Source organism: Phycodurus eques, chromosome 2 (genome assembly GCF_024500275.1).
Source record: "Phycodurus eques isolate BA_2022a chromosome 2, UOR_Pequ_1.1, whole genome shotgun sequence".
NCBI classification, from domain to species: Eukaryota; Metazoa; Chordata; class Actinopteri; order Syngnathiformes; family Syngnathidae; genus Phycodurus; species Phycodurus eques.
Window position 1 is genome coordinate 25,663,355 of NC_084526.1, and position 15,988 is coordinate 25,679,342.

Below are 15,988 nucleotides of genomic sequence, written 5' to 3' on the forward strand. Positions count from 1 at the left end.
TATTCAAATACTTTCACTCAGAGACATAAATACTCACTGTTGAGCGTATGAAATTGATCAGCTTTATGTAACTGTAGTCACCTAAATCTAATAGGGGGAAAAACAAATGTGTGAAACAGTAAAACTGTAATCATAATTCATTGGATTTATGTAATTTGGCTTTCCGTTTATGCAGTGTTTCAGTGTGTACTTACTGTGTTTCTTAATCAGATCTATAATGTTGACTTGGTGCTCAGCCGTGCAGTGCTGAAAGGTGTCAGGCACTGAATTTAGTAATCTGGAAGGGGAAAAAATTACAACTATGACATAGCCTACTTTAATAGTCAAACAATAGAATAATGAATATACAACCCCAATTCCAATTAAGTTGGGACATTGTGTTAAACAAACAAAAACAGACTACAATGATTTGTAAATCATGTTCAACAAGACATTTAATGTTCAAACTGATCACCTGTCCCAGCTTTTTGTGAACGTGTTGCAGCCATAAAATTCTAAGTTAATGATTATTTGCTAAAAACAATAAAGTTTATCAGTTTGAACAATAAATATCTTGTCTTTGTAGTGTATTCAATTAAATATAGATTAAACATGATTTGCAAATCAATGTATTCTGTTTTTATTTATGTTTAACACAGCGTCCCAATTTCATTGGAATAGGGGTTGTAATTTGGATGGCCCAATCTACTAGTTTTAAGGCAGGGAACACTAAATTCAAAACAATCCATTCTAAACGTGCTTTACTGAAAAAATAAATAAATAAATAAATAAATTTAAAAAGCGGCGGCAGGGGGGGCGGTTCTGCAAACGACTTCTTGCCTCTATGGTCTATTATGAAGGCAGGAGAGGCATTCTTCTCATCAAGTGCTCTAAGCAAAACTAAATAATGATGACTGTGTGCAGTCACTTAGTGTTCAGTAACAATAAAAAAGTGAAGAAAAGGGTGCCAGTAGAGCACTGACGAGAGCGTGTACCAAATGATCAATCAGCCCAGGTACCTCAAGAAACTACAGCCAGGTATCATTCCAAATCAACAGCGTCCTTGCCGCAATAAAGAATCCCCCAAAGTGTGGTTTAACCCGCCTCCCGCCCGATGTTAGCTGGGATAGGCTCCAGCACGCCCGCGACCCTAGTGAGGAGAAGCGGCTCAGAAGATGGATGGATGGATGGATGTATATTTATCATGGTAAGAAATAAAAAATTAAAAAAAACACTTTATTCCTCTCTGCAAAGGGCTGACATTTTCAGATAATCACTTCTGCAACCATCCATCCATCCATCCATTTTCTACCGCTTATCCGAGGTCGGGTCGCGGGGGCAGTAACTTTAGCAGGGACGCCCAGACTTCCCTCTCCCCAGCCACTTCATCCAGCTCTTCCGGGGGATCCCGAGGCGTTCCCAGGCCAGCCGAAGGACGTAGTCTCTCCAGCGTGTCCTGGGTCGTCCCCGGGGTCTCCTCCCAGTGGGACGTGCCCGGAACACCTCACCAGGGAGGCGTCCGGGAATCATCCAAATCAGATGCCCCAGCCACCTCATCTGGCTCCTCTCGATGCGAAGGAGCAGCGGCTCTACTCTGAGATCCTCCCGGATGACCGAGCTTCTCACCCTCTCTCTCGGGGAGAGCCTGGACACCCTGCGGAGGAAACTCATTTTGGCCGCTTGTATCCTGGATCTTGTTCTTTCGGTCACGACCCACAGCTCGTGACCATAGGTGAGGTTAGGAACGTAGCTCGACCGGTAAATCGAGAGCTCTGCCTTTCGGCTTAGCTCCTTCTTTACCACAACGGATCGATACAAAGTCTGCATCACTGCAGACGCTGCACCGATCCGCCTGTCGATCTCCCGTTCCACTCTTCCCTCACTCGTGAACAAGACCCCAAGATACTTGAACTCCTCCACTTGTGGCAGGATCTCATCCCCGACCTGGAGAGGACACCCCACCCTTTTCTGTCTGAGGACCAAGGTCTCAGATTTGGAGGGGTGCTGATTCTCATCCCAGCCGCTTCACACTCGGCTGCGAACTGCTCCAGTGAGAGTTGCAGGTCACGGCTTGATGAAGCCAACAGAACCACATCATCAGCAAAAAGCAGAGATGCAATACTGAGGCCACCAAACCGGACCCCCTCTACGCCTCGGCTGCGCCTAGAAATTCTGTCCATAAAAGTTATGAACAGAATCGGTGACAAAGGGCAGCCTTGGCGGAGTCAAACCCTCACCGGAAACGAGTCCGACTTATTGCCGGATATGCGGACCAAACTCTGACTCCGGTCGGACAGGGACCGAACAGCCCGTATAAGGGGGTTCGGTACCTCATACTCCCGAAGCACCCCCCACAGCAGGGACACGGTCGAACGCCTTCTCCAAGTCCACAAAACACATGTAGACTGGTTGGACGAACTCCCATGCACCCTCGAGGACCCTGCCAAGGGTGTAGAGCTGGTCCACTGTTCCACGGCCAGGACGAAAACCACACTGCCCGACGGTCCCTCCTCTCCAGCACCCCTGAATAGACCTTACCAGGGAGACTGAGGAGTGTGATCCCCCTGTAGTTGGAACACACCCTCCGATCCCCCTTCTCAAAAATGGGGACCACCACTCCAGTCTGCCAAACCAGAGGCACTGTCCCCGATGTCCACGCGATGTTGCAGAGGCGTGTCAACCAGGACAGCCCTACAACATCCAGAGTCTTGAGGAACTCCGGGCGAATCTCATCCAGCCCCCGGGGCCTTGCCACTGAGGAGCTTTTTAACCACCTCGGTGACCTCAACCCCAGAGATAGGAGAGCCCGCCTCAGAGAACCCAGACTCTGCTCCCTCATGGGAAGGCGTGTCGGTGGAATGGAGGAGGTTTGGGATCACCACCTGTGGGAGGGGCCATAGGGGACGGGTGCAGTGCGAGCTGGGCGGTGGCCGAAGGCGGGGACGTTGGCGATCAGACCCCCGGCTACAGAAGCACTTGTGCAACATTCCTGGGAAATCATAATGCCCCATCACTGGTGTGCTGTTTTTAGAACAAGTCGGCGGGTTACTAATGTGGTCCTTGGGGGTGACTTGGTGGCTGTGCACACCATGTAGGTGACCATGCTTAAGCATAACAGATCTGACATGGCATCCCTCACCTGTCACAAAATAAACAGGTAACCTGTTGACTGTCCTCCTCCATCCACTGCCACTGGTCTTCGTTATCACTGGAGTCACCATCCCTGTCTGATAGCTCGGGCATGTCCTCGAAATCTGCACAAGGATCTATTCAAGTGGTAGTATTTATGAAACACTGTTTATAGTCTAGTGAAACTCTACCATGCAACTCTGAAATCTATTACCAAACTCAGCATATAGGAAACATCACTGTACTCTGTATTCCTTAGATGGTTGGTTTGGTCCTCACTTCCTCAACGCAGACTGCAGCACTATATACAATGCTATTCTTGATAAGCTTCCATACTATATCTGCTCTTAAGTATGTGATGATTCAAAATTCCATGATTATCAGATCCAGCACCTATGCTGATTTGAAGTGCTCTCCCTCCCTCGACTGAGGCTAGTAAAAGAAGCCTATTTTATTTTGGCCCTTGGTCCTGTAATGACCTTCCGAGTCGACTCAAACTAGCCTCGTTGGTCTCTATGTATGGTTTAACTTACGTAAAAGTTGCTGTATTTCTTGCTATCAGTTGTTCCTGCTCTGACGTGTAGCAGCACTTTCATGTATTGACGTGACCGTTAACCTTCCTCATTGTGTTGTGATAGTTATTTTGTACATTTATTCAGTATTTACTGCTATCCATTCTGGGTGGATGGTAGTCTATCGAAGTGCAACTGTAAGGTGGTAGGTTCTCTATGTTTTGTTTACTTTTATGTATAGTGTGTTCTATGGAGATTGCTATTACGTGAATTGTGCTGCGCCTTCTCGGCCAAATCATTCGTAAAACAAGACGTTGACCTCAAGGAGTTGTTTTCTAGTTAAAAAAAAAACAAAAATCAAAAAACAAAGTTTAGCGCTGAATAGGATTCTCCTGTTGTCATACGTGAATTAGGTAGCAGCCGATAACACATGTGCCAACACCACATTCACTGGATAGGCTAGGTTGCTCATCACGTGCTGAAACGCGTGGTTTAAGTTATGTCTATTTTCCAGTGATACCATCTCGTATATTTGTTATTTGTCGGAGACTCACGTGCGTCTGTGCATTCTGCCATGATGCTGCTGTTACCCCGATTACTTCCTGGTGACTTAAGATGACGCACGGTACGTACCAGTGACACTTCCGGCGTACACTTCCACCAGATGTCGCTGCAAACCACGAGCCTATGCTCGAATACAGTACACTGAGTTTGAAAATAGATTGAGAAAACTCAATCTATTTTTTAAAGAGTCGTTTTTATTAATGTATTGGTAAGTGTACAATGGAGCATAGAAAATTGTAGTTGTATTAAAAATGGGTATAGATAAGAAAAAAACAGATGGTTCAGATCAAGTTTAAAATAAAAATACAAACAATAAAAAAGAGTTCAGTTTTTATTACGAAAGAAAAACTAAGGGGTTCTGGACTAAAATGATTGAGATCATTTACATCAGGGACGTGCGGTGAGATTCATGATTGGTGAGGCACTGACTACGTCAAGTGACTCTGGAGCTCTATAAAGCTCAACTCAACACTGCCACATGCTGGTTGTGGCACCGTACATACCAGACTCCACTGTGCACCTTTAGTGGCTTTTCTGGTCGATAAGAAAGACTAAATGTCACACGCTTTCATTAAATATATTAGACAGTCTGTTAAACGTCAGTAAGTGCAGTACATGTGTGATAAAACGTATATTATTGGCGATGTAATGAGGAAACACTAGTGTGTGTGTGTGTGTGTGTGTGTGTGTGTGTGTGTGTGTGTGTGTGTGTGTGTGTGCGTGTGTGTGAAGCCACGGACCAATCACAGCCTGCCTGAATGGGTGTGTGCGTGGTCTCTTGAAGCATCATGGGATCGATGACTCGAAGCTGCGCTTCCTATGCATTTGAACACGAAATATGAAAATTCCGCTATTTTAATGATGAAATCATTGAAATTATTGGATTGAAAAAGAAATCAATGAAAAGCACGGACCATAGAACTAGAATGGAACAATTTAATGTACAACCCCAATTCCAATTAATTGGGACGTTGTGTTAAACATAAATAAAACAGAATACAATGATTTGAAAATAATGTTCAACCTGTATTTAATTGAATACACTACAAAAACTGACTGAGAATTTTATGGCTGCAACAAGTTCCAAAAAAGCTGGGACAGATTCATGTTTACCACTGTGTTACATCACCTTTTCTTTTAACAACATTCAATAAACGTTTGGGAACTGAGGGCACTAATTGTTGAAGCTTTGTAGGTGGAATGATTTCCCATTCTTGCTTGATGTACAGCTTCAGCTGTTCAACACTCCGGGGTCTCCGTTGTCTCCATTTTCTCAGCCACTTCTCCTCACTGGAGCCTATCCCAGCTATCATCGGGCAGGAGGCGGGGCACACCCTGAACTGAAAAAACTAAAGTATTTCTCCACTCATCAAAGTTGAGTTAGCAGCAGATATTACCTCTTTGACCCCCCCCCCCCCTCCTTTTTATATGACCAACCTGAAGCCAAAAGCACAGCACAAGGAGGTTGCAAAAGCATTGTTAAATATAATCAGTTAGCCATTCTAATGATACAGCACTGAACCACTGGCACAATTTACCTCGTAAAACCTATGAGACTCATTGTTCATCTAGTTTCAATAGCTACTTGTACCTAGATTATTTGTAAACGCCCTCAGACGAACTCAGCTGTTCTTCATTTGGATTAAGTGCTGCATCCACGGTGACGATGGCCACCTCCTAACGTTAGGTCTTTGTAGGTGATGAACAACCCCAATTCCAATTGGGACGTTGTGTTAAACATAAATAAAAACAGAATACAATTATGTGCAAATATTGTTAAACCTATATTTAATTGAATACACTACAAAGACAAGATATTTAATGTTAAAACTGATAAACCTAATTGTTTTCAGCAAATAATCATTAACATAGAATTTTATGCCTGCAACACATTCCAAAAAAGCTGGGACAGGTGGCAAAAAAGACTGAAAAAGTTGAGGAATGCTCATCAAACACCTGTTCAGAACATCCCCCAGGTGAACAGGCTAATTGGGAACACATGGGTGCCATGATTGGGTAGAAAAGGAGCTTCCCTGAATTCTTCAGTCATTCACAAGCAAAGCTGGGGCGAGGTTCACCTCGTGAACAAGTGCATAAGAGAATAGTTGAACAGTTTAAGGACAATGTTCCTCAACGTACAATTGCGAGGAATTTAGAGATTTCATCATCTACGGTCCATATTATCATCACAAGGTTCAGAGAATCTGGAGTAATCACTCCATGTAAGCGGCGAGGCCGGAAACCAACATTGGAATGCCCGTGACCTTCGATCCCTCAGGCGGCACTGCATCAAAAACCGACATCAATGTGTAAAGGATATCACCACATGGGCTCAGGAACACTTCAGAAAACCAATGTCAGTAAATACAGTTCAGCGGTACATCCGTAAGTGCAACTTGAAACTCTAGTATGCAAAGCAAAAGCCATTTATCAACAACACCCAGAAACGCCGCCGGCTTCTCTGGGACCGAGCTCATCTAAGATGGACTGACGCAAAGTGGAAAAGTGTTCTGTGGTCCGACGAGTCCATATTTCAAATTGTTTTTGGAAATTGTGGCCGTCGTGTCCTCCGGGCCAAAGAGGAAAAGAACATCCGGACTGTTATGGACGCAGTGTTCAAAAGCCAGCATCTGTGATAGTTTGGGGCTTTGTTAGTGCCAACAGCCTGGGTAACTTACACATCTGTGAAGGCATCATTAATGCTGAAAGGTACATACAGGTTTTGGAGAAACATATGCTGCCATCCAAGCAATTATTTTTCATGGACACCCCTGCTTATTTCAGCAAGACAATGCCAAACCACAGTCTGCATGTGTTACAACAGCGTAGCTTCGTCGTAAAAGAGTGCGGTACTAGACCGGCCGGCCTGCAGTCTAGACCTTTCTCCCAGTGAAAATGTGTGGCGCATTATGAAGCGTAAAATACGACAACGGAGACCCCGGACTGTTGAACAGCTGAAGCTGTACATCAAGCAAGAATGGGAAAGAATTCCACCTTCAAAGCTTCAACAATTAGTGTCCTCAGTACCCAAACGCTTATTGAATGTTGTTAAAAGAAAAGCTGATGTAACACAGTGGTAAACATGACCCTGTCCCAGCTTTTTTGGAACGTGTTGCAGCCATACAATTCTAAGTTAATGATTATTTGCTAAAAACAATTAAGTTTATCAGTTTGAACATTAAATATAGGTTGAACGTGATTTGCAAATCACTGTATTCAGTTTTTATTTGTTTTAACACAACCTCCCGACTTCATTGGAATTGGGGTTGTATACACACAAACAAATAAACACAGTATACATAAACTCTACAAATTGTTTTAATTTTGCTTTGACCTAATGACAATTGAAAAATATATATTTTAGCTTTTACCAGCTGTCAAAGTACATGGAATATGAGCTCATCAGGTTTCTTTCCTCATTCGTGGAGCGGTAAATATAACATTTCATTATATTTCGAAGTAAAAAAAGAAAGTTCCATGTTGAATGCATGTCCTACATGTATGAACCATTTATTAATTATAATAAATATAGGAGCCATTTTTTATTTACCTATGACTTTCCATCATGTGGGGGGAAAAAAAACGGAGACTTTCAAAACACAGTTGCGGAAAACCATTTGTTCACAAGGGGGCGCTACTACACAAGAAACTAACGAAAAAATTTGTTCATGCTCTCCAACAAGGCAAGTCGCATTTATTGACAAATTGATTTAAAGTGATTACAGTACAATGAGATCTAAACAATTTAAAATGTTATTTGCCGTTATCTCAATATACCAAACCACCATTGACTGAAGTAAATTATATTTAAACCAACACCATCATAAACATTCAACGCATGCAAATGAGTAAGCAACATTTAAGGCAGTGGTTCTCACAATATAAGAAATGTGAATTATCTGTGTTAAAATCCCTGTACTTAACATTTTGCAGCAGAAGATATAAATATTTTCCTCTCCAGAAGTCAGAGATCAATAAAGCACGCGCACGACCCTAGTGAGGAGAAGCGGTATGGAAAATGGAACAAATTAATTACAATCCTTGACATGATGCAATGAACCTGAGCTGTAAGTTGCCTGCTACCAACTCCATAGACCTGAAATGGGAAATCAGGAGTTGTTATAAATAAAATGTATTTCATATCAGTAAAACTTTATTTCAAAAGTAGCAATAACTGCTATCATTACACAAAATCTATAGTTGCACGTTGTCGTGTTTAGGTGAGAATACATCAAAATATGTTATTTGAAATAAGTGCCCAAGGATGGAAATCAACAAGTAAAACTGGGCATTTTCCTGGACATTACAATAGGTTTTAAAAGTAACTCAGTTTCAAAGTCACTAAACTCACCAGAGAGTTACTTCTTATCACTTTTCCCCAGAGTGTTGATGGCTTTGTTCTCCAGGATCTCAACCTTTTGTTCAGGCTGAAGCACAGTGTTTGACACCATAGCCTTCGCCACTGTTTGGATGGGGATGGACATGGATGTGGAGCAAACAGCAGAGACTGCAGTGAAGAACTGCCTGGCCAGCCACTCGCCAGGACGACTCTGCTGTCTGTCCACCAGCAAAACCCTGTTGGAAAGCAACACAAAAATAAAACAACCAAACAGAGACACTAGATTAGATGTGTAAGAATGGCCTACACTAATGTTCTCGGCCAATGGGTGCTGTGTTTGAGAAGAATGGGAATACAGACATTTTTGATGTCCAACAAAGAAAAGTGGATTGAAAACCTTCTTGCCAACTTGGGGTGAATCGTTTTACACCAGTTTCATTGTAATGAAAAAATCTGACGTCACACATCAACAGCAGGGACGATCATGAATGTACAACCCCAATTCCAATGAAGTTGGGACGTTTTGTTAAACATAAATAAAAACAGAATACAAATGCAAATCACGTTCAACCTATATTTAATTGAATACAATACAAAGACAAGATATATAATGTTCAAACTGATAAACTTTATTGTTTTTAGCAAATAATCATTCACTTAGAATTTTATGGCTACAACACGTTCCAAAAAAGCTGGGACAGGTGGCAAAAAAGATTGAGAAAGTTGAGGAATGCTCATCAAACACCTGTTTGGAATATCCCACAGGTGAACAGGTGGGTGCCATGATTGGGTATAAAAGGACCTTCCCTGAATTGCTCAGCCATTCACATCAAAGATGAGGCGAGGTTCACCTCTTTGTGAACAAGTGCGTGAGAAAATAGTCGAACAGTTTAAGGACAATCTTCCTCAACGTACAAGTGCAAGGAATTTAGGGATTTCATCATCTACGGTCCATATCGTCATCAAAAGGTTCAGAGAATCTGGAGAAATCACTGCATGTAAGCGGCAAGGCCGAAAACCAACATTGAATGCCGTTTCCTTCGAACCCTCAGGCGGCAGCTGCATCAAAAACTGACATCAATGTGTAAATGATATCAACACATGGTCTCAGGAACACTTCAGAAAACCAATGTCAGTAAATACAGTTCGGCGCTACATCCGTAAGTGCAACTTGAAACTCTACTATGCAAAACAAAAGCAATTTATCAACAACACCTAGAAACGCCGCCGGCTTCTCTGGGCCGAGCTCATCTAAGATGGGCTGATGCAAAGTGGAAAAGTGTTCTGTGGTCTGACGAGTCCACATTTCAAAGAGTTTTTGGAAATGGTGGACATCGCGTCCTCCGGGCCAAAGAGGAAAAGAACCATCCGGACTGTTATGGAAGCAAAGTTCAAAAGCCAGCATCTGTCATAGCATGGGGCTGTGTTAGTGCCAATGGCATGGGTAACTGTGAAGGCACCATTAATGCTGAATGGTACATACAGGTTTTGGAGAAATATGCTGCCATCCAAACAACGTCTTTTTCATGGATGCCCCTGCTTATTTCAGCAAGACAATGGCAAACCACATTCTGCACGTGTTACTACAGCGTGGCTTCGTTGTGAAAGAGTGCAGGTACAAGACTGGCCTGCCTCCAGCCCAGACCTATCTCCCATTGAAAATGTGTGCCGCATTATGAAGTATAAAATATGACAACGGAGATCCCGGACTGTTGAACAGCTGAAGCTGTACATCAAGCAAGAATGAGAAAGAATTCCACCTACAAAGCTTCAACAATTAGTGCCCTCAGTTCCCAAACGTATTGAATGTTGTTAAAAGAAAAGGTGATGTAACAAAGTGGTAAACATGACTCTGTTACAGCTTTTTTGGAACATGTTGCAGCCATAAAATTTTAAGTTAGTAATGATTTGCTATAAACAATAAAGTTTATCAATTTGAACATTAAATATATTGTCTTTGTAGTGTATCCAATTAAATATAGGTTGAACATGATTTGAAAATCATTGCATTCTGTTTTTATTTATGTTTAACACAACTTCACAACTTCATTGGAATTGGGGTTGTAGAACAGTTTGATGAAATAATGCTGGTTGTATCCTCCCTTTTCCATTGTCATGCTGTGGTTGCTTTACCCAACAGCAGGTTTTGAAACTCTACAGTCTGGATCAGTTACTTTGGTACTCCACTAAGCATCAGAAAATGGAAATTGTCAAGTTTGTCCCAACTTCATTCATGTACATTGATTGGTAAGATGTATCAGTCTATCTTCTTGGTGTGAAGACATTTTGTAAAAAAAAAAACAGGATACTATAATGTACCGGTAATACTAGGTGACATGCATGTCAAGGTAGTCAGGCATGTTTATTTTGGTTTACTTTTGAGGAGAGCGTAATGGCCTCCGCCGTTCCAAGTGGGTAACAGATAGGCCTGTCATGTTATTACTATATCGACTTATCGTTCGATAAATAAAATGGACACAATAGTTTTTGCAGACTCGATAAATTGTCATCATTGTGGTGAGCCGGCGTTGTGGAGCACAGAGAGAGCGATTTGGACACCTGTGTCATTAGTAGCTAGTGGACTCATGGAACGCTGGCGGACCGGTACACTCTTGCCGGTGTTGGCGCTGTCCATTACTCCACAGCCTTGCTCCATGTGCAGTGCATTGATTCACAAAACAGGGACACTTGAGTGAAAGTTAACTGTTTGTTGTGTTGTTGTGCAAGCTAGGTCATTAGCTCGTGAGCTAACAAGTTAAGGAGCTAAACAGCTCGCTCCACCGCAGCAATGTCATTTAAAACATCAGAGCTTCGCTCCGACTTGTTGTGTGTGTTAGTCCCTAATTAACACACACAGGGACGTGAACTGTTTATTAAGCATAACCTCAGTGGCACACATTCAGCTAGTAGATGACTACAGCGAACGTCAATGTATATTTGATTGACAGGTGAAGGGGTCATCTTCAGCGAACCAACCACACAGTCGCTAGGTTTACATGGAGACTTTTTGGCCATTCCGATTGAAATGATTCTGATTGTAGATCTCTGCTCAACTGTTTACATGCGACGTGATCTATTCTGATCGAATGTGTACTTGTGCACTACTCATCGTGAACGTCATGTCATTTATCAAGATGGAGGTCCTTTGTCTCTTCCGCATAGTAGTTATGATTGTTTTTATACATTTTAAAAAACGCTTGATAAAAACAACTTATAAGTAGTTAAAAACAAGATCTCTGTCGCATACGAGCTGCGTCGGCAGAGGCCATATTTACGGTGCGTAAACGATGACATCACCGTGCTACCAGCGTAGCAGCCGTGCCTAATGTCGGCTTGTTTAAAGTGCACATTACTTACAGTGCACATCTCATCCGCATTAGTGAGGGGCGTGGCTTTGGTCAGCAATCCGGAGTGGAGGGAAGTGAGACTACATTCAAATCTTGCTAGCAGTTTTAACACTGCAAACTCACCGTTTAAAATACAGTATAATAGCCTTTCCAATACTTTGAACTTTGGAAACAAAATATGTGGTGAGTGACTTTTCTATTTAACCTTAGACTGTCAAAATAAAATGGCATAAGCTATTTTGATTATCAAGCAGGGCAACATTTTCTTGGAAAATTGCTTTTTGATCCATGTGTGTTGTGTTTACTATTATTTAGTGTATATTTCGGCATATTTTGACATGACAGGAATACATACAAGTTGTCTGGATGCCGGGGAGGAACAAAACAAGTAATTTGGGTCTTGAGTTGGAAATTTTAAGGATACCCGCGCCATAGCTGGTATCAACTGTTTTAGCACTTTAACACAGCCAATGTTTATTGGGAGTGATTTCCCAAACTCAGTTCAAATCCTTACATATAACCAAACAGTATGCTGCTTTCCACACATTACCCTCTTCTTGTTTTTGTTGTAAAGTTAATTGTTTTGTAAGGTTTCAAATTCAAGGCTAACTTACCCAGGTCTGTAAACGGCATATCTGTCAAAATCCAACGCTTGTATATCTGCTTCCACTTGTCCCTAAAAGAAATGCATTGCTTTTAGTAACGCTCCAAAGTCAGGATTTCATAAGAAAAAGATCAACAATAATCATATTTGGGGTAAAGCAAAAGTAATATTCAGTAAGGAGAAACACCTTCACTTTGAGGTAGAGGAAGTTGCTGCTTTTATCAGCTCCTCTTGACGACTCCAGGTGGAATTGTTTGCAGCCTCCAGCTTTGGCGAGCTCAGCAGATTTTAATACATAGTCATGATCAACTCGGATGAATCCTTGCTGAAATCAGAACGATATACCATAGGAATTAGCAATAATAATTATGTTTGCCAAGCAAACACACATTTAAACAATTTAAACAACAGAAACATTAGCAAATTTCTGTTGAACCATCACAGTAATCTTCAAAAACTGTTGATTTTTCTCTTTGTCACGATGATTGCAAACTTCTCTCTTTGTCAGGTTTATTGTAGCGAGCAACTTGATAGACAATGATATGTAACCACTCAAAATTTACTCCTCTATTTGTGTCTGGCAACAGCATGAGTTTCAAATCACTTCCTACTTGGCTATTATTATGTTTCATGTTTGTGACTTGGCCAAATTCTGTACAGCTTAGGTTCTTTGGCGTACAGGGGGCCTGTCTGAGAACATTTTATTTTAATTTATGACTATTTCTATTGTATGAATAGTGGCAGTGGCTATTTTTTAGGGAGTGGTCTGCTGGGGCAGCAAACCAAACAGGCTGATCAGGCAGGCCCTGGGATATCCTCTGGAGTACGTGCTGTCATCTATGATGATCACTGACGCCCATAAAATACAGGAGATCATGAAAACCCTCAGCAGCTCCTTCAGTAACACACTCCTTCAACCCAAATGTGTGAAGATGTACCACAGGTCCAGCCTTCCTGCTGCTGTAACACTTAATAACCTGCATTGCTGTCAACAGCCTGTATAACACTGTTAATATATAACTTATTCATGCATTTGTCATTACACTGATGATAGTTTTGCTATTTGGATTCAAACTACATTTATGTATAGTATTTATTAATACATATCAGTTGCCACGCTGCTTCTGATCACTGTTGGTGATGTAGCTATGGACATAAATAATATGTTGTGATATTTTCTAACTTATGCTTGGGTACACTGTGCAGATTACTGTCCACTTTGCTGCAAAACTGGCATTTCTCCATGGTGGGACCAGTGAAGCCATATTCTCTTGTATTCTGTTTGTTTAACTTACAGCCCCTGCTTTTGCCCTGGTTGTTCCCAGGCAGCAGTAGCCAACGTCATGGCCCTGGAAGGCAGCAGCATAATCCTCAAGTTTTTCAAAGTCCACCACCTCTTGAACCTGGAGGCAGATAAGACACAATGTGAAGAAGAATATCAATACAACCTCATCGGGAGATGTGTCACATGGCTTCATAGTCGGTCCACTGACCAGGTTTTCGAACACTTTGCCCTCAAAGTTGAGCTGCCTTCTTCCGATGAGGGTGATCTTGGAGAAGATGTTGCACTGTAGTAACTCTTGAAGCAGCACCTTCCCGGTCTCCCCAGATGCCCCAAGTATGAAACAGCTCTTATTTTGCTGCCTGAAATTTTCCTCCAGAGTTTTCATATCTGAAGTCATTCTGTGTGGCAGTAATACAAGGATCTTACCATTTGTGCATATCTTCAGCAAATGTTCACAAATCACATTGTGCAGGCAAGCATAAACAACATGCGAGAAACATGTTATCATCTAAATTTGTTTATTTTAATAATGATAGCAGGACACGCTGACAATAAATGATTATAAATTTGATTATATATTTTTTTATAGAGTAGTTTATGTTTACAAAATACAGTGTAAAAAAGGTATGCAGTTGATCAATGCTTGACACCGTTTAAAACAAAATCAATGTGCAGTTCAAAGAAACCAGTGGACTTATATACTCAAATCAGTTTAATCAAATCTATTACAAGATCTGTGCCAAAAAGGATGCCTTAAATCTGACATAAGTATTAAATTAACATTGTCACAGTAAATGTGGTTACATGTCATGTAGTTGCTCTCCAAATTATTCAACCCTCATTCCTAATTATACATAAAGTATTAGCACAGGTTACACGGTTACAACAGTAGTTTGTAATGAACCAATATTTTGTTAATTTGTCCATCTAGTTAAAGATTGAAAGTAAATGTAATCGAACAAATGTGTTTTCCTCAGGGTGTTACTTAATTTTGAGGAGAAACTGTAGCTAGGTAACCGAATTGACTGTCTGTTGTCGTACTAGAGCGGCTCCAACTACCGGAGACAAATTCCTTGTGTGTTTTTTGGACATACTTAGCAAATAAAGAGGATTTTGATTCTGAAAATAAATATTGAAAACAGTGGTCAGTGGTGCAGTTACACACCACGTCAAACCACCATTCAGTTCTGTATATTAGAGCCGATGGATGTCTATTGTGAACGGGGACCATTCAAAATATTTTTCGCTTGATTGAGTGCACGTGAATAACACAATTAACATACGGATTTCTAGCTAGTAGCTTTAGCACAATTAGAACAGCCGTAGGTGTCAAGCAGGCAAGCAGCGATCTTTACCTGGCGAGGTGAGCTGGCTCAGGGTCGTCGAAACCCTTGAGAACAACTGCGACGATGACGACCGAGAGGGCTAAGAATATTGTAGCTTTTCTTAATGTGACGTCTGGTAGTTTGATAAGAGGCATCAGTACGAACAACACTGACACTTCCTGGTTGTATCGCGCCCGTCTTCCTGCTGCTCGGAAGAACCCACACTCACACTACTGCACATACAGTATGTTTCTCTGTAAACGTGTAATATGTCTAGAAGTTTTTGTATTTTATCTTCACATTGCAGTAATTAAAATGAGCAGCGACGTCAGATATCTCCCCCCCGCTTTCTCTTTGAAATGCTGAGCTGGTAGATTGTTAAAACAAACCTCGAACCCAGACCTCATCACCGCAACGTCACACATACTTCCGGGTGGCGATGGCTACGATTACATCACTCGTGTAACACTCCAGTGGTGTAATATTATTCCTAATCGGATGTCGTGGGTAAAAAATAAAAAAAAAAACAGAATCCGGAGAGGGAATAGCTCCACAGGAAACTTTATTTTGCGATACGACTCCAGTGCAACTTTTTTTCTGGCCGTTACACTTGGCCTCATCACCACATATCACTCCGCCACTACCATTCCTTTACTATAGTCCCCAAACATTAAATAATAAAAAAGATCCATACAAATAAAATACATCATCCATCCATCCTTAAATTTTCTTTCACGTATCCGAGGCGGGGGCAGCAGCTTAAGCAGGGAAGCCCAGACTTCTCCCTTCCCAGCCATTTCGTCCTCTTCCAAGGGGGATCCTGAGGCGTTCACAGGCCAGCCGAGAGACATGGTCTCTCTAGCTGCTAGAGTCTAGCGTGTCCCGGGTCGTCCCCTGTGCCTCT

The 15,988-nt window shown here is 41.9% G+C and overlaps 2 protein-coding genes across 5 annotated transcripts in view; both read right to left on the reverse strand.

Annotated features, from left to right (window-relative positions):
* prmt3 (protein arginine methyltransferase 3) overlaps positions 1-4,224 on the reverse strand; it is an 88,285-nt gene extending 84,061 nt beyond the window's left edge. For 2 of the 4 annotated variants that reach the window (XM_061670105.1, XM_061670102.1), the window contains exons 1-4: positions 4,175-4,218; positions 3,119-3,245; positions 195-277; positions 38-87 (exon numbers count right to left, since the gene is read on the reverse strand). In XM_061670105.1, the coding sequence (XP_061526089.1) occupies positions 38-87; positions 195-277; positions 3,119-3,245; positions 4,175-4,196 (282 nt within the window). In that variant the 5' untranslated portion in view covers positions 4,197-4,218. Of the gene's footprint in view, positions 1-37; positions 88-194; positions 278-3,118; positions 3,246-4,174 lie in introns of all 4 variants that reach the window. The other 2 variants (XM_061670104.1, XM_061670106.1) reach the window with 2 other exon arrangements.
* Positions 4,225-7,458: 3,234 nt separating this feature from the next.
* htatip2 (HIV-1 Tat interactive protein 2) lies at positions 7,459-15,521 on the reverse strand. The gene is made up of 7 exons (XM_061702152.1): positions 15,115-15,521; positions 13,968-14,157; positions 13,770-13,877; positions 12,662-12,799; positions 12,485-12,546; positions 8,536-8,759; positions 7,459-8,280 (listed from the first exon to the last, which is right to left on the reverse strand). Exons 1-6 carry the CDS (start codon positions 15,237-15,239, stop codon positions 8,543-8,545), a joined length of 840 nt encoding a protein of 279 aa, XP_061558136.1. The 5' UTR covers positions 15,240-15,521; the 3' UTR covers positions 7,459-8,280; positions 8,536-8,542.
* Between the last annotated feature and the right edge of the window lie 467 nt (positions 15,522-15,988).